Source organism: Schistocerca gregaria, chromosome 8, assembly GCF_023897955.1.
Source record: "Schistocerca gregaria isolate iqSchGreg1 chromosome 8, iqSchGreg1.2, whole genome shotgun sequence".
Taxonomy (NCBI): Eukaryota; Metazoa; Arthropoda; class Insecta; order Orthoptera; family Acrididae; genus Schistocerca; species Schistocerca gregaria.
In genome coordinates this window covers 330,602,370-330,620,937 of record NC_064927.1, presented here as the reverse complement: position 1 = coordinate 330,620,937, position 18,568 = coordinate 330,602,370, and the positions used below count along the sequence as shown (strand labels likewise).

General features: G+C 38.9%; 1 protein-coding gene across 2 annotated transcripts in view; it reads right to left on the bottom strand.

Moving 5' to 3' along the window:
- Nucleotides 1-1,785: 1,785 nt before the first annotated feature.
- The window catches only part of LOC126284181 (uncharacterized), a 158,726-nt gene continuing 141,943 nt past the window's right edge, over nucleotides 1,786-18,568 (bottom strand). Inside the window, exon 12 of one of the 2 annotated variants that reach the window (XM_049982924.1) lies at nucleotides 1,786-5,609. In XM_049982924.1, the coding sequence (XP_049838881.1) occupies nucleotides 5,452-5,609 (158 nt within the window). In that variant the 3' untranslated portion in view covers nucleotides 1,786-5,451. Of the gene's footprint in view, nucleotides 9,133-18,568 lie in introns of both variants that reach the window. The other variant, XM_049982925.1, reaches the window with a different exon arrangement.

Below are 18,568 nucleotides of genomic sequence, written 5' to 3'. Positions count from 1 at the left end.
AATCTCCGGTTTAGTTATCCCGTGTTTATTCTCCAGTTAGGCATTATTATAAGTTCTTACAATGTGTTTTCCGTGCTGCTCCCAGAATAGAACTTATGTGGCTGCTAGCCAGTAAATGTACAATTGGCCATTAGTAGTGTAGCGGACTTGCCACAAATTTTCTGTCAAGATTTCATTTTCTTGGATACATGGAGAAGATAAGTCATAATCTTTCTTACCTGTTATTCCTGTTAGTCATTTATTTCCATTCTGGTAGTCTGAATCTATGGATTTCACTAGTAATTATAACAATGCTGATCATTCGCAAACCCAGTCAACCACATAAACAAACAGCGATTGGCAATCACCCACGTGGCTTTTCTGCTTGTATAGCTCCATCCCCTTTTGTCTGTAGGGAGTTTATTTCTAGATGCTAAGGGGATTCCCCTGGCAGAGAGATCACGTACACTATGCACGTATTGAAACATCAATTTATGATTAATCCAGAAATCAACTTAGAATGTGTTCAAAAATGTTCAAACACCAACAGGGATGAGTTTCGAAATCGTATGAATAATCGATAGACCAACGTGTGTTGCATGCTGTGCGCTTTGTGAAACAAGGTTTTACCCTCAAGAATATGAATTTGGCACTCCCCGCCTCCTAGATCCGGGCCTGTTGTGCATGCAAAAATCTGGCAGCTTGGATGCACCAGCAAAATTTTTCCAGGTAGGATCTGGCTGCTTCCTGCTACTGCTTATATAGCTAACAGCCACACTTCTGTAGCCAGAAGCGAAAGATGGTACTACTCATACGCAACTCAAGCGCATGCGCATGAGCCTGCTTGCGACTGCTTAAATGAATTAATGTAAACAACTGTGACATCACGCGCTTCTGAGGCAATTTGTTGTTACAAAGCACTGCATAGTCTTCCCAAAGCCTTTGACACATTTTGATGTTGGCAGATGCTTGTATGAGCACTGCATTATGTTGTTATATATGGCACATTTCCTTTGTGACTTAATTTTATTTTCATGTCTTCCTCTCATTCATGTTTTATTGCAGCAGTACTATTCTGCAGTAGCGGCATACAGTAATATCCTTTGTTAGAATATTGGTTCTTACCAGTCAAAATTACAAACATTCAACTAAAAACTAAAACAATGAAAAATTCTCAGAATTCTAAAACATTCCCTGGTTTTCTCCTGGACAAAAAAATTCCCGGATCTCCCGGTTGTATACATCCTGATTATTTTAATTTCAAAGCCTCAAACACTATAAAAATACCTTAGCAGTTTTTCCCTGTTAGTTCTCCAACACCACACAGCAAAAAGTATTTATAACGTAGAATAAATAATGAAGTAATATCAAAAAAGAAATTAGAATTTATAACATTTTGTCTTAATGGTGTCTATGTAAATTTGCTCAAGAGCGACTGAAGCTCAGTTTTGTTTCAATTGCTTAACATCTTGATTAATTATAGATGATTTTTTCGTGGTGTTTCATATGACATCTGAGTTTTGTAGTGTGATTCATAGTAGCTTATGTCTTATGTCTTGTGTACAGATACTGTGTAGTGGAAAAATATTCACTGCAAGCACTAACCAAACATATGAAATAAATCTTATGAACAGCACAAAAAATTTAACTGATGAGCTGCCAGTGTTTTGAGGGGAGGGGGGAGGGGGGGGGGGACATTCTGACAACAGAAAGTTCATAAAAGTTAAGGTGGCTTTATGTTATTTACATCTCACCAACTCTTATTTATTTGCCTCTTTGGTTCTAATATTAAAAAAAAGACACATTAGAAAAAAAGTAGCTTTAATGCCCCATAACATAAATCACAATGTTACTTTACAATAATACAATGTTGTATGCAGCAACAAAAATACTGTGTTTTCTGTTTAAAGCTTTGATTACATTTGTACAAAGAATTATTTTTAATTCTCTTTTAAAGAAAAATATTCTACATTTAAGAACTTTCAATCACAGTATTCACATTACTATTATAAGATTTAAAATCCACAAAAAATAAGGCACTGGTGAGTATGAATACATGTCTATGTTTTCAGTCTCTCTCTGACACTGTTGGAAGTAAAAAGCAAAATGATCTTACATTTACGAAAGCTGTTCAAAGACAACCTCTTTTCAAAGAGAAAATTGCAACATATAATGCCTGTATTTAAACAGAAAATTTTGTTGCTAAGTATTTCTACAATATTATTTACAACAAATATCTGTTCTGGAAAAGGTAGTCAAAAATAAAACTTAAAATTAAATGATGAGAGGACAATGTCTACTTACTGGTACAGAAGGTGACAGCAGACCTACACTTATTGTAACTCATCATATACAAAAGGACTGAAATAACGAATCTGTATTAAATTCCACTCCACTTTATGCAAAGATGCCTCTCTTGTTTCACGGACCTATTTAACCTTCCCATCTGGTCTCTCATAACACATTAGTTTTATAGTTATTTTTCCTGTCTATGCTATAGGAACCGTGTTTCAAAAGCTCTAGATTCTTTGTCTCTGCACACCTGCTATCACCTTGCATGCCAATAAGTGAGCACTGTATTTATTCCCATTTGGTATGAAACCAATGTAATTAATTAAGATGACAAACGTGTTAAACAAACATGTAAATATTCCAGGAAACAATCACAGTGATGCATCAATAAAAGAAATACAATAGGCCACATTATCATACTGACAATATAATGGAAATTACAACAGTGCACCAAACTGAATGCATGAAAATTATATGATATCTATGCATGCTCTGTTACAATCACTACTTCAAATGAATCATGCATATTTGAAAAATACAGTCCTGAGCTTTTACAGTGATAACTTCAAACATCAGAGAACGTAGCTCATAGTACTATAATGTATTTTCAGTGCGTGTGTGTGTGTGTGTGTGTGTGTGTGTGTGTGTGTGTGTGTGTGTGTGTGTGTGTGTATGTGTGTGTGTGCGCGCGCGCACATGCATAAAGTGAGGGAGCACATCGAAAATTTTGCCATGCCATGCTGCTTGGCTCTTCCTAGCCTGATGTTATATTCTTTGGAAGTGAGGGAAAAAATTGCTGCTCGTACATAGTTGGCATTTAATTTTTCCCTATAATGCAACTGAACATTTTTCTGTGGTTTCATGTTTGATGTGTTACTCTTGATGAGAGAAAGGAAGAGAGAGATAGAGAGAGAGAGATAGTGTTATAATGCAATGCTAAAGGCAACAGCTACACAATTTTGATGAAACAGAGATGCCTGGGATGATGATTATTTTACCTCCAGTCATTTATGCACTATAAATTGTAACCCAATTATGAAATCCTTATGGTGGTTTATCTAATTCACCAATATATTGCAGTTGATGGGATGTTCTTAAATTTTGCTTGATTTTATTTGTAGGTGAATAAAATTTTCAAAGTGCCACTCACATTTGGAAGTAAGATTACTAAATGAAAATAACTTAAATAAATCTACAATATGATAAGCAAAAATGGAGATATGCATTGGACTACCATTAATAAAAATGTTTCATGAAAAAAGGGGGGGATAGGAAGATCAAGAATAAAGGTAGACAGACAATTCCACAGTTCACTACAGTACACATGCAAACTTTGTTTGTTTGCTCACAAATATTTTTTGCTTAATTTAAATTCTGTACATCATTTTGTAAAACTGTTGCAACTGCCATAATTGGGTGTACAATACTCTTATAAAATATAAACTTTTGCTGACATTGTACATGTTACACGAGCATTAATGAATAATTTACTAAAATCAAAACTAAATTTAACAAATTAGTTGCATAATACGCCATTGTATCAGACACCAGTCTTTAGGGAAGACTGAACAGTACACAAAAAATAGACAATCTTCCACAACTGTGTTTACACACATGGGAAAAATTAGTAATCATATAAAAATGAGAACCTCCAATCTCAATTACAATACAGAAAAATCACTGACAGATGTATGCATAGGAATTGTCTCAGGCACTATAAAATTAAAATTAAAATATTCTATTTCCTTAGTACTTCTGCAGCATTGAAATATGTAATATTCAATATACTTTTTAAATACAGGATATTCATGTAATATTATGAAAAACATAGCCTGCTACTCACCATGTAGATAAGACAGGGAGTCACATACTGGCACAACAAAAGGACTGCTATACATTTAAACCTTTGGAGAAAAAAGTCCTCCTCCTTTTCATTGTGCCTGTTTGTGACTGAACATCTTCTCTATATGATGCATAGCAATCTATCCTTTTGTAATACTGTCGTTATTCCATCCTTAATTTTCCAGTTTGATATTCATTTCAGTGATAACCTTCACACATAAAATAGGCATAAATTCTAGTCCGTGTATGCCTTCCTCAGTTTAAGAATATATGCTGTAAAAATATGCTGAGCATTTTAATACAGTCAGAAATAAGAGAGATATGCTAGGGAACTTTACTAATGGTTTCTGCATGTACAATAGGTACAGTACACGAATAAAAATATTTTAACAGTAATGGACATTCCTGGATGGACCAATACATAAAATAATGGCCTGGAAACCACCTTCCTATAATAGATTGATGTATGGAATACAGCAACACACAACAGAAAACAGTATCATCTATAGCTTTCAAGCACTAGTTCTTTTTCCAGTAATAGTACACACATTCTCACACACAACCATGAAGGCTCCCAAATGCACACTCCTGTGGCCATGAAAAGATTTGCCTTGGTCACAGTAATGTGCATTTGGATGTCTGTGTGCGTGTGTGTACTAATGCTGGAAAAAGGACTAGTGCTCAAAAGCTAGTGTGAATGCTGTTTTCTGTTACGTATTACCGTGATCCACGCACCAATCTGCAATAGGTGAGTGGTTGCCTTTTCCTTATTTTATGTATGAACATAAAAATTGTTGAGTATTTCTAGCACTCTATATTACTTTATGTGGGAGTAATTTACTTTCAAGTAGTAGACATGAGCAAATGTCTCGCTTATTCGATAAGACAAAACGACCACCACATCTTTCTCTCTTGGAGATGCAAGATAATTCCTTGTCTCTTCTGCTCGATTTAATGTATGAGCAGTCTTTAAGAGGAGCTAAGTCTAACAGACTATCCCCTGATGGCAGATGTGACTGACTGCTGTGGTGTATTTTATAAGCTACATGAAGAAATGAAGTGGCTAATAAGTAAAGCAGATGAACAAAAAATTATGTATTTGACAGGAACCGCAACTTAGGGGAAAAGAGTAATGTAGAATGAATGGATTCCCTTGTAAAAGGAGCTATGATGGACCACTAAGAGAAATGCAGTTTATAAAAAGTGATCAGTCCTCATGATGGTGAAAATAAATAAAATTCAGGAGCTAAGATTTTCAACTATGCAGCAAGCCAGATTTGTTTTCTTTTTTTAATGCTGCACAGAAATTCAGTAAAGCTCATCTATAACTTTTTGTTGCTATTGAGAGAAAGTTGGTGGTTCAAAAGTGTTCCTAACTTCCACCCACTTTTTCTTCGACATTGTCTCCCACTTTTTCAATTTTCTTGCCCTGCGAAGAGTCATGTGCTGTTCTTTCGTGAGGTTTGATTTTTCCATGGCATGCACAATGTCTACAACTGCAGAAATATAAAAAGAAAAAACAATAAAAATCAGAACACAAAAAAGAAACACACTAGGAAGAAACATGATAAAAGGTTGGCTTAAAGAAATTACTGCTTGAACTGCGTACAGTTCATCTGTTCAAGAAAAAATACATTTTAAAGAGATTACTAATGATGAACCAAAATTTTAATCAATAGTTTATGCCTGGTAACAGAAAGGTATTTAGTAAATGGAGTTATCAGTAACTGACAGCAAAGTTATTACATCCTCTGGTAATTCAATAGTGAGCAATTTTCAGGTCATGTGCGGGGCACAATGTTCTTGAATTGATTAGTTGAGGCAAATTAAATTTATCTGAGTAACTCTTTCAAGCTATTTATGACTGTTAAAATTCTGCACATTTTACAGTTTGGTTGGTAACAAATTCAAAGCATGGACATACCAATCTATAGGGCACTGTGCAAGTCTTCTCAATAGCTTGCTTAATAGACATATCAGAGAAATCCCATCAAAGATATTAAATGTAATGAAGAAAATAAATGTATATTAGACTGAAACATTAAGTGGGGGAAATTAATTGCCACTATGGTAAATGTACTTATCCTATACATCTTTAGATAATAAGAGTTAGTACGTTAATCAACTATTTGAGGAAAGTGCACTTGTGACAATGATGTATATGCATGACTTTTTTCTTTTGGACCATTTGTGGATATCTGTAAGTTAAGGATATTGAAATTAAATAATTCTTAAATTACAATTACATTCAAATGGCCCAAAATGACTGGGATTCTGGAATGGATACCTGTAACAGAAATCCTATAATAACTAATTTTTTTTGCACTTAAAAGAGTGTGTCTCCTTCCTTCTTTCACTACATAAAATGTATAAACACATCACTTACACTTGAAATGAAGCAAGATACGAACAAGAATGTATATTACAATTGATACTAGTAAAAAGTATAAATGTTTGACATACTGTGAATATTGTCATTTAAGTACTACACGAACCCACCAGAGCACCAAACAAAGACCTTTTTACCCCGACAATAAGCACAACAGCATATTTTACAGTAAACATAATAAAGATAGTAAGTCAATCTCCACTATATTACACAAGTAACATATACCTAAAATTATAACTAGATACAACAATACTTTTACTACATAAATAAACTTCCTTTATGCAGATGACCTAATATCAGTACAAATTCGTTAATAACTGTAACATGAATACTATAACAATGATGGATATGTATAATGTGATGCCTTAAAAAGGAGTCTTCAGATCTGAATGGAATAACATTTGCTACCTATGTACATAACAGTTGGAAGATCTCTTCCAAATGTCAAAGTATGGCTACTATGACTAGTAAACTGGTTTATAATGACAGCAGTCTCCTCTGATACTACCTCTGCCTGCAGAGAAATAAGTAAGCTGCACACTACATTTGTAAAAAGGTTGTCCACTCTGTATGTAAAAAGGCTGCCCGCTCCATATGCAAGTAAGTTGTCCATTCATAAATAAGAAATCTGTCCACTATTTTCATATGAGTGAGCTGCTCACTAAATGTATAAGTAAGTTGCCTCTCACATTAAATCCCCGTCCGTTACCCTCCACACCAACCATTTATAATCCAATTGTTATTGTGCAAGTACACATTACACTTGCTGTGCAGTACCGACCTTTGTTATGATGTAATTTCATAATTACTACTGCAAGATTTCGGTTTGCCAAGAGTTCTTCAAACACATGCATTTTTGTGAAAATCTTTATCCGAGACCATAACCCTAATCAGTATATGAAAGAATAATGTTTGATTTAAAGCTTTGCTGAGTCTTTATATGTATAGTAATAGCTAAAGTATGACACTTAGGCTTTCTCAAAAACACATATCAAATGACAGAACACAACAGTTTAATATAAGGCTGTAGTCATGTTAAATGGATTTTTACAGAAAAGGAAGTGAAAATTTCATAATAATTTCTTAGTTCAACATAGCTCTATACTGTCAAATATTCTTTATTCACTGGAGTAATACTGTTTCCTGCTGCAGCTAACTAAAGTACACTTTAGAATTTTGGCATTGCACTGACTTACGTTTATTGCTCAAGTCACTCTGTAAGCACTTAAGTTTTATTAATCTAAAGGTTATAAAGTTCTATGTCTCCCTTTTCATTTTAATAGCAAATAAATTTTTGAGAGCATACAGCATTTATATAACAGGAACTTCACTAGTGAAGCACATGTAATCAACAAAACACTATTTACCAGAGAGAGCCAAAGTAAACAATTATGTGGTGTACACCACACTCCACATCACACATTATCAGAAAAAAAGATCCCAAAATAGTGCAGATACTGGGGTTAACTATTAACATGGAAAGTGTTTGTAAATTTTGAACAAATGTAAGACATACACCCAAATTCTCTTGAGAAAATTATAAAATTACAAGGAGACAGGATGGCCTGCCACTATTTAGCATTATGAGGTGAAATTATTATTACTATTTTTGCCAATAGATAGGTGGCTCACTTTTATCCTGGGACTTAGGGGTCTGCCCCTCCTTTCTAACTTTCACCATCATATCCCTCTTCCTCCCCCCTTTCCCCAGAGACAAGCAATAATTGGCTCAAAATCTAAGTCTTTTTTCTATCAGAAGTATTCTGAATTTCATCACCGGTGAAAGTTCAATGCTGGACTGCCCTTCGGTCTTCTGTTAATTTTATAAACACTCAAATCGATCAGTAAAACATATTAAATCAGCACCAGACAGGAACATATGCTACTGATCTAACAAACAGGTACCTTTAATAACTTGGATTCTAAGCAGTGCACTCTTTTGAGACATGATTTCAAAATAAATTAAATATAAGAAAGGCCTCCGACATGTGATGGTTTAAATTAACACTCAACAGTATGCACTAAGTTGCACAACAACTTTTTATGTGAAACTTTGAGATTTTCATAATAGAATCAAATAGAACTGAAACACTATAAAATATTGAAACATTAACCATTTACAGTATTCCAACAAATACTAAAATACACACAAGTTTACAACTAATGCCATTTATCCACATTATATTTGAGTCAATGACAATGTCAACAACACACAAACCAGACAGATCTCCACATAAATAAACTTCATGGCATACATCTGCTACATCATACATCCCTATCAACACAAATAAGATAAAAACATTTTGTCTGATAAATGTAACATGCCAAAAAGAAAAAAAACATAGTAATATTATAGATTACATGTAAAATGAGACAGAGCACATAAAGCTACAGGATGAGTAAGCAGGGGTGGTGGCAGATGGCACTAATGTTTTGGTATAACCAAAACTACATTTTGTACTGCACTTTAGAGGAAAAATAAAACTCAAACAATTTTTGAGATTCAGTCAGTTTTCTTGCAGAATAGAATGCCACATGGCACTTTTCTTCAATCAGCCAAACACTCAGGCACAGCTTCTAAAATCTTTGGTCTGTTTATGAGAAGGGCGTCCAGTCTTTGAGGCGATCTCCTGAAAAATAGAACATTTTCTTCCCCATATTATATACCCTTTTGCTTTCCTGCATGAGAGGTATTTAATGTAAAGCAACTGGTCTGTTAGTTCTTTTTAACTAAACACCAATAATGCAAATTATACTAACACTATGCAAACTTGTGAAGATGATTAAATAACTATATCAGTGCAATTGTTAACACGCAGTGGACAGCACAAAATGATGTTGGACAGCAAAAGCTTCAGTGAAAAAAAGGGGGGAAAGAAAGTCCATCAATACAACAGCAAGAGATTCCCTTTTGCTGCCTTTTATATTAGCAAACCGGTGCCAGGATGGTGACAACTGTAAATTAAGGGCAGAGGAAAAGATGAAGCAGCAGGGAGGGGGAAGATGGATTGGGGAAAGAGGAGTATACATTATTTAGCCACTGGGAAAGAAAGAAATTGAAGACTTGCAGTGGCGGAATGTGGATAAAATTAAAACAGCTATAATATGGGGATAAGGGGAATTTGGTGAATAGTGGAAGGCGGGAATGAGGGAGGACACAAGCATTTGTGTATGTGTCCAGGCTTACGTCAACAACCACAGTAGGTAAGTACTGGTTTTGTATGCTGGGGTTAGGCTAAGGCCTAGTGACTGTCTGTGCATTCACATTGTCTAACAATGGAAAATCCAGTATGGGATAGTGATAATACATTTTAAATGGATAGACTGTTACTCACCATATAACGGAGATGGCAAGCCGCAGATATGCCCAACAAAAAGACTGTCATACATGTAAGTTTTGGCCAAAAGGCCTTCATTGGAATCAAACAAAACACACACACACACACACACACACACACACACACACAACTTACACGACCACAATCTCTGGCTGCCGAGGCCACATTTTCTGTTTGACTCAGTGATGAAGAAAGTAAGGCATAAGAAAATCCTGTAGACAGAGATCTGAAAGAGTATATGAGGTACATATATTCTCAAATAATGAAGCTAATATAAACTGGCAAACTAGTGTGATAGAGAGTCCAATTGTATGTTGCAGACCCCGCGAGTGTATCCACAAGAAACTTAAAACTCACTGTGATTTACTGTTTTAGGGTTGACAAGAAAGGTTGATCTGATAATTCTGATAAATGTAGGAAACAAGATAGAATAAATGTATTCCTTAAGACAAATGATGAATGCCTCTTGGTGAGAACAATGTTCCCCATTTTAAAAGTGAAGCTACACTTTTCCATCATCTCTAGACACTCTACAAAGTTTAAGGAGTTAGATAAACAACAAAAGCAAATTACCATAAATCATTAACAGAAAAGGAGGAAATTGGTAAAAGAAAAGTAGTTACAACTGGCATTCTCGAAACAGTGGATTGCCTATTTTATATGTGGACAGTGTGTAAAATAAGGGAAAGGAAACCACTCACCTCAGAAGGATCGATGTGTGAGGCACAGTAGTACATAACAGAAAATAGCATCCACACTAGTTTTTGAGCACTAATTCCTTCTTGAGCAATAGTAGACACACACACACACACACACACACACACACACACACACACACTGTGTGATACTCAATTATTGAAGGCAGTTGCCTGAGCTGTTGGAGGGAGTGTTGGTGAGAGGATGCAAGGGGAGAGAAGGATGCAAGGAGAAAGTATCGGGAAAGAGACAGGTCTTTGCACACATGACTTTATGGTCGCACAACAACGTGAAAAAAGTACAGAGTGTACAACAAAAAGTGATGTAGGAAGAGGGAGAGGGGGAAACTGAGCTGGAAAAGGAGAGAAAGGTAAAGATTAGATTGGTTGGTTGTTTGGGGAAGGAGACCAGACAGCGTGGTCATCGGTCTCATCGGATTAGGGAAGGATGGGGAAGGAAGTCGGCCGTGCCCTTTCAGAGGAACCATCCCGGCATTTGCCTGCAGTGATTTAGGGAAATCACGGAAAACCTAAATCAGGATGGCCGGTAAAGATTAGAGAGGGGGAGGGAGGGGGGGGGGGGGGTATTGAAGAGGGCAGTGCATGATCTGGACAGATAAGTAGTAGAACGGAGAGAAGAAAGAAGGGAACAGGTATTGTGAGGCTTTTGGAACAGGTCAGCTGAGGTTTAGGCTGGGGGGATTTCGAGAGTGCAGGATGTGTTGGAGAGACTCCCATCTGCATGGTTCAGAGAAACTTATGCTGGAAGCAAGTATGCAATCTCTGTTCTCTCTCTCCTCACTCTCTCCCTCTTCATCTTCAACTTTCTAACCCCCCCACCCACCATTTCGCCCACCCTCTTTCTACAACTCTTTCTGTTGTTGTTGTTGTAGTTGTGGCTGCGCCCAGCCGTAATGTTTTGTAGTTTGGAGTTGAGTGGAGAATCTAAACCAGAGCCTACGTCAACTCTGTGATGAAAATGGTTGTAGATTCCTTAACCTACGCTATGGGGTGGAAGGTTGTAGGACGCCCCTCGATAGATCAGGAGTGCACTACACATAGGAAGCAACTACATGGGTAGCACAGTACTTTTGGCGTGCATGTGGGTTTTTTTTAGATTAGGTTCCTCCCCACAGGAAACAAACTGTTTGACTGAACAATTACCAGTTTATGTCACAGATGTGGGTGTGCCAACTGTAAAAATTGTTAATTCACCTAAACAGGTCATTCCAAAGGATTTAAATATGCTTAATCTCATGTTAGTAAATTGTTGAAGTGTCTATAGCAAGATCCCCGAGTTACTCTCCAAAATAATCAGTAGCACTACCAACATTGTATTAGGTACCGAAAGCTGGTTGAAACCAGACATAAAAAGCAGTGAAATTTTGAACTTGGATTGGACAATGTTTAGGAAGGATACGATTGATGCTATGGGAGGTGGTGTGTTCATTGCAGTTAAATGCTGTTTAAACACAGTTGAAATCGATGCTGGGTTGGACTGTGGAATTGTCTGGATAAAACTGTCAACCAGACAAGGACTGACCATTGTATTAGGATGTTTTTATAGACCACCAGCATCCGCAACAAACGTCACAGGATGTTTCAGGGAAAGTCTCGAGTACATTGTAAGTTAATATCCAAATTATCCATTAGTTGTAGGAGGAGACTTTAATCTGGCATCCACTGGCTGGGAAAATTACACATTTATCACAGGGGCCAGAAGCAAAGATTTGTGTGAAGTTATTCTAGAGTGCTCTCAACATACAACCTTGAGCAATTGGTTAGAAAAACAACTTGAGATGGGAACATATTAGATATCCTGGCGACAAACAGACCTGGTCTTCTTGAGGAAGTTACTCTAGAAGAAGATATTAGCGACCATAATGTTGTTGTTGTTTCTATGTCTGTAGAAGTTGCAAAACAACCAAAGAAACAGCATAGAGTTTTCTTGTTTGGGAAAGCAAATAAAAGTGTCATTAAGGAATATCTTCATAGTCAGCTCCAAGCATTCACCGCAGGACACAAAGATATTGAGCATCTTTGGTCAGAATTTAAAGGTATCTCTAGAGAAGTATGTTCCTAGCAAAAATATATGGAAGGGAATGGATTCACCTCGGTACAACAAACATATTAGGAAGTTACTGAGAAAGCAGAGAATTTTGCACAGTTATTTTAAACGTAGTCACTGGCCCACTGATAAACAGAAATTATGCGAAATGAAAGCAGCTGTGAGAAGGACAATGAGAGATTCTTTTAACAAATTTGAAAGCAATATTTTATCTGCAGATTCTGAAAGTAGCCCCAAAAAATTTTGGTCGTACGCAAAATCTATGAACTCTACAAATAATTCAATACCTTCTCTTGTTGACAGTATGGGTAATGTAACATGATGATAGACAGAAGGCCGAAATTCTAAACCTAGCTTTGAAAAACTCGTTTACAGTACAGGACTGCAGCACCATTCCCCCTTTCAATTATCGAACAAACACAAGGATAGCTGACATAGTGTTTCGTGTATCTGAGATTGTGAAACAGTTAAGATCCTTAAGATGCCAGGAAGGCATCTGGCCCAGACGGTATCCCCGTAAGATTGTATGTTGACTATGGCTATAAATATAGCACCATTCTTATCCATAATCTATCAGAGATCATTGGAACAGCGGAAAGTTCCACGGGACTGGAAGAAGGCCCAGGTCATAGCTACCTATATAAAGGGTAGAAAATCGGCACATAAATACCGGCCAATTTCTGTGATATCGATTTGTTGTAGAATCATGGAACATATTTTGTGTTCAGACATAATGACCTTTCTAGATGCTGAGAAGCTTATCTGCAGAAACCAACACTGATTCAGGAAATAGCGGTCATGCGAGACACAGGTGGCCCTCTTTGTGCATGATATACAACAGGCTGTAGATACCAGCTCCCAGGTTGATGCCATATTTCTTGACTTTTGAAAGGCATTCGTCTCAGTTCCGCACTGTCGCTTGCTCCAAAAAGTGCATGCTTACAGTCTATACAATGACATATGCAGTTGGATAGAAAGTGTTGTAACAGACATGGAGCAGTATGTCCTCCTGAACAGGGTGACTTCAACAGGAGCAAGCGTAACTTCAGGTGTGCCCCAGGGCAGCGTAATAGGTCTGCTGCTGTTTACGATACGATCTGGTTGATGGTACTGACAGCGGCATTAGACTGTTTGCTGATGATGCTGTAGTCTACAGGAAAGTAGTATCACACGAAAGTTGTGAACAAATCAATGAGGATTTGCAGAAAATAAATGCGTGGTTTAATGACTGGCAGTTATCTCTCAATATTAGTAAGTGTAACCTACTGCATATAACAAGGCGAAAATCCCCATTAATGTACGAGTACAAAGTAAATTCCCAGTCTTTGTAAGCGTCAAGTATCTGGGTGTCACTATTCAAAATGATCTCAAATGGAATGGTCAGATTACACAAGTAACGGGTAAGGCGAACTCTAGATTGCGGTTTATTGTAGAATCCTGAAACGATGTAGTCCTTCAACAAACGAAATAGCTTACTATATGTTAGTTCGTCCAGTCTTAGAGTATTGTTCATCTATATGAGATCCTTACCAGTTGGGTCTGATTCAAGAGACTGAGAAGGTCCCAAGAAGAACGGCAAGATTTGTGGCTGGTACATTTAGCCATCGCGAGAGCGTTACAACTCTCATAGAAAGTTTGAAGCGAGACACGCTTGCAGACAGACGGCGCACTAAACGGAAGGGGCTGCTCATTAAATTCCGAAATCTGATCTTCACCGAGGATGTAGAGCACGTATTATTACCACCAACTTTCAAATCGCGCAATCATTACCATTCAAAGATAAGGGAAATTAGAGCTTGTACTGAGGTGTTCAGACAATCATTTTTTCCTCGCCGAATCCGTGAGTGGCAGAGAGGGGGAAATATGACTTTGGCACGAATTGTGCCCTCCACCACATACTGCTTGGTGGCTGGCAGAGTATATACGTAGATGTAGATGTGGTTCCTGGATGGATGAGGAGAGGGTGATATTATAGGTGGGTGGCCGGTTCCCTCTCACTACAACACAAAATGCATACATAGTTAAAATACGCTTTATTACAGGAACCAATTGAGTACTTAACTTCAAGGACAATCCTGTTCGTGTCCGTATCACAACTATATAAAACAACAAACATTCCCTTACAGCTAGCTAAGGTGGGAGGCAACAACTATCACTGTGGGAAGATTAGAGCACAGTGGGAAGATTAGAGCACAGTGCAACGTATTGAGGTGCAATGCAAACTGAGTCCCGAAGCAACGTACTGAGGTACAGAGAAATTGAGACAGCTCAGTCAGCAGTGATGGCTTATATGCATGCTGCCCACGGGGGTATTATCAGTGCTAGCCTGGTGGTACGTCTTCATCTTTTCTTGTCATAGGTGCACCTCGTTCAACTCCTGCTGGACAGTTTCATAGTGCCGAATGGTGTGCTGGGGGAGGCGTACGCCAGCACATTTGTAGCCTCTGCGCTTTTCTTTGTCTTGCTGTGTGGCTGCAACGCCATCTGTCCAAAGACCTGCCTCTTTCCCTTCATCCCCTCCTTGGTCCTTCCCTTCCCCCTCCCTCCTCCACCACCTCAGGCAACTGCAACATCATCATCATCATCATCATCATCATCATCATCATCATCACCAGTGTTGCAATGGCCACAGGAGAGTGGAATTTTGTTTGTGTGTTTGTTTGTTTGTTTGTGTGTGTGTGTGTGTGTGTGTGTGTGTGTGTGTGTGTGTGTGTGTGTGTGTGGGCGCGCGCGCGCGCGAATGTATGTATTATTGCTACAAATGGAGCTGGTGCTCGAAAGCTCGGATAAATGCTGTTTCCTGTTATGTACAGGGTGTACTTAAAGTCCAGGAACACTTTCAATTATTTATTGCACAAGAACTAAACACTGCACAGATGTCATACATATTGCATTTTGAAGAGAAACTCTGAAAGTTTTTTTTTAACAACATTTGATATGAGTGTGCTCTTTGCCGCCGTTGGAAAAGCAGCTGCAGCAACAAGTCATATACTCCTAGCTCACTCATTTGTTACATACTTTAATACTTAATTTCTTTGCGTGTTTTTGGTACTTGCTTTGTTTAATTCATAAATTTTGGGCGTATTATAGTATTTGAGAGTTGTAGCATCGCGTTTTAGTACCTTAATAGTGTAAATTTGTGTAGTGGTTTGTCTTCTGTTTTTGTTATGAACGGCCAGTGTCGGTTGGTCACAGTCAGTGAGCTCCCTGCCGCCATTGGATAAGCAGCTGCAGCAGCAAGTCGTATACTCCTAGCTCACTCATTTGTTACATAGTTTAATTCTTAATTTCTTTGCGTGTTTTTGGTACTTGCATTGTTTAATTCACAAATTTCAGGCGTATTATAGTATTTGAGAGTTGTAGCATCGTGTTTTAGTACCTGAATAGTGTAAAATCGCGTAGTCTCCTTCCCCCCGCGTAGTCTCCTTCCGCCGCCGAGCAGTCTGTCAGCAAAGTGCAAGTAGCAGCATTACTGCATTTACTAGGCAATCTTGTATTTTAATAACCGTTTAAATTTTGTGTTGATTTGTTTGCGCTCTCTGTAGATTAGTTCAGACGTTCTTTGCACAACAGTTTTTAGCATGGATAGGGACTGAAACTGATGTGTTCCGATGGAGGCTAAGTTGGCATCCCTTCGCTCCCAGCTTCAGGCAGTGTTGGCTTCGGTCACACAGCTTGAGGCTGTTGCCAATGGGCATCACTGTGGGAGTCCGGATGGGGTTTGTCAGGGACGGCCAGCTCGTCCCAAGCATCCCCCAATCAGACTACGACTGTGGCTGCCCGGGATACTGCCCACACTGAGGCTGATCCCTCACCTGTGGTAGAGTGGGAGGTCGTCTCAAGGTGTGGCAGGGGGCGAAAGACATTCATGAGGGCTGAAGGGAAGGCCTCTCCAGTTTGTCTGACAAACCAGTTTCAGGCTCTGTCTCAGGCTGATATTGATCTTCGGCCTGACATGGCTGCTTGTCCTGTTCCAGAGGTTGCCCTTCAGTCTGCAAGATCCGGGCGGTGGCAGAGGGTGGGCTTACTGGTAGTTGGGAGCTCCAACGTCAGGCGCGTAATGGGGCCCCTTAGGGATATGGCAGGAAGAGAGGGGAAGAAAACCAATGTGCACTACATCCATACCGGGGGGAGTCATTCTAGGTGTGGAAAGGGTCTTTCCGGATGCCATGAAGGGTACAGGGTGCACCCATCTGCAGGTGGTCGCTCATGTCGGCACCAATGATGTGTGTCACTATGGATCAGAGGAAATCCTCTCTGGCTTCCAGCGGCTATCTGATTTGCTGAAGACTGCCAGTCTCGCTAGTGGGATGAAAGCAGAGCTCACCATCTGCAGCATCGTCGACAGGACTGACTGCGGACCTTTGATACAGAGCCGAGTGGAGAGTCTGAATCAGAGGCTGAGACGGTTCTGCGACTGTGTGGGCTGCAGATTCCTCGACTTGCGCCATAGGGTGGTGGGGTTTTGGGTTCCGCTGGATAGGTCAGGAGTCCACTACACGCAACAAGCGGCTACACGGGTAGCAGGGGTTGTGTGGCATGGGCTGAGTGGTTTTTTAGGTCAGATGGCCTCGGGCAAGTACAGAAAGGGCAACAGCCTCAACGGATTCGGGGCAAAGTCAGGACATGCGGGGACCAAGAAGCAATCGGTAATGCAATTGTTAACTGTCGAAGCTGCGTTGGTAAAGTACCGGGACTTCAAGCGCTGATAGAAAGCACCGAAGCTGAAATTGTTATAGGTACAGAAAGCTGGCTGAAGTCAGACATAAATTGTGCCGAAATTTTTATAAAGGTACAGACGGTGTTTAGAAAGGATAGATTGCATGCAACCGGTGGTGGAGTGTTCGTCGCTGTTAGTAGTAGTTTATCCTGTAGTGAAGTAGGAGTGGATAGTTCCTGTGAATTATTATGGGTGGAGGTTACACTCAACAGCCGAGCTAGGTTAATAATTGGCTCCGTTTACCGACCTCCCGACTCAGCAGAATTAGTGGCAGAACAACTGAGAGAATATTTGGAATACATTTCACATAAATTTTCTCTGCATGTTATAGTCTTAGGTGGAGATTTCAATTTACCAGATATAGACTGGGACACTCAGATGTTTAGGATGGGTGGTAGGGACAGAGCATCGAGTGATATTATACTGAGTGCACTATCTGAAAATTACCTCGAGCAATTAAAAAGAGAACCGAGTCATGGAGATAACATCTTGGACCTACTGATAACAAACAGACCCGAACTTTTCGACTCTGTATGTGCAGCACAGGGAACCAGTGATCATAAGGCCGTTGCAGCATCCCTGACTAAGGAAGTTAATAGGAATATAAAAAAAGGGAGGAAGGTTTATCTGTTTAGCAAGAGTAATAGAAGGCAGATTTCAGATTACCTAACAGATCAAAACGAAAATTTCTGTTCTGACACTGCCAATGTTGAGTGTTTATGGAAAAAGTTCAAGGCAATCGTAAAACGCATTTTAGACAGGTACGTGCCGAATAAAACTGTGAGGGACAGGCAAAACCCACCGTGGTACAACAACAAAGTTAGGAAACTACTGCGAAAGCAAAGAGAGCTTCACTCCAAGTTTAAATGCAGCCGAAACCTCTCAGACAAACAGAAGCTAAACGATGTCAAAGTTAACGTAAGGAGGGCTATGCGTGAAGCATTCAGTGAATTCGAAAGTAAAATTCTATGTACCGACTTGACAGAAAATCCTAGGAAGTTCTGGTCTTACGTTAAATCAGTAAGTGGCTCGAAACAGCATATCCAGACACTCCAGGATGATGAAGGCGTTGAAACAGCGGATGACACGCGTAAAGCTGAAGTACTAAACACTTTTTTCCAAAGCTGTTTCACAGAGGAAGACTGCACTGCAGTTCCTTCTCTAAATCCTGGCACAGATGAAAAAATGGCTGACATCGAAATAAGTGTCCAAGGAATAAAAAAGCAACTGGAATCACTCAACAGA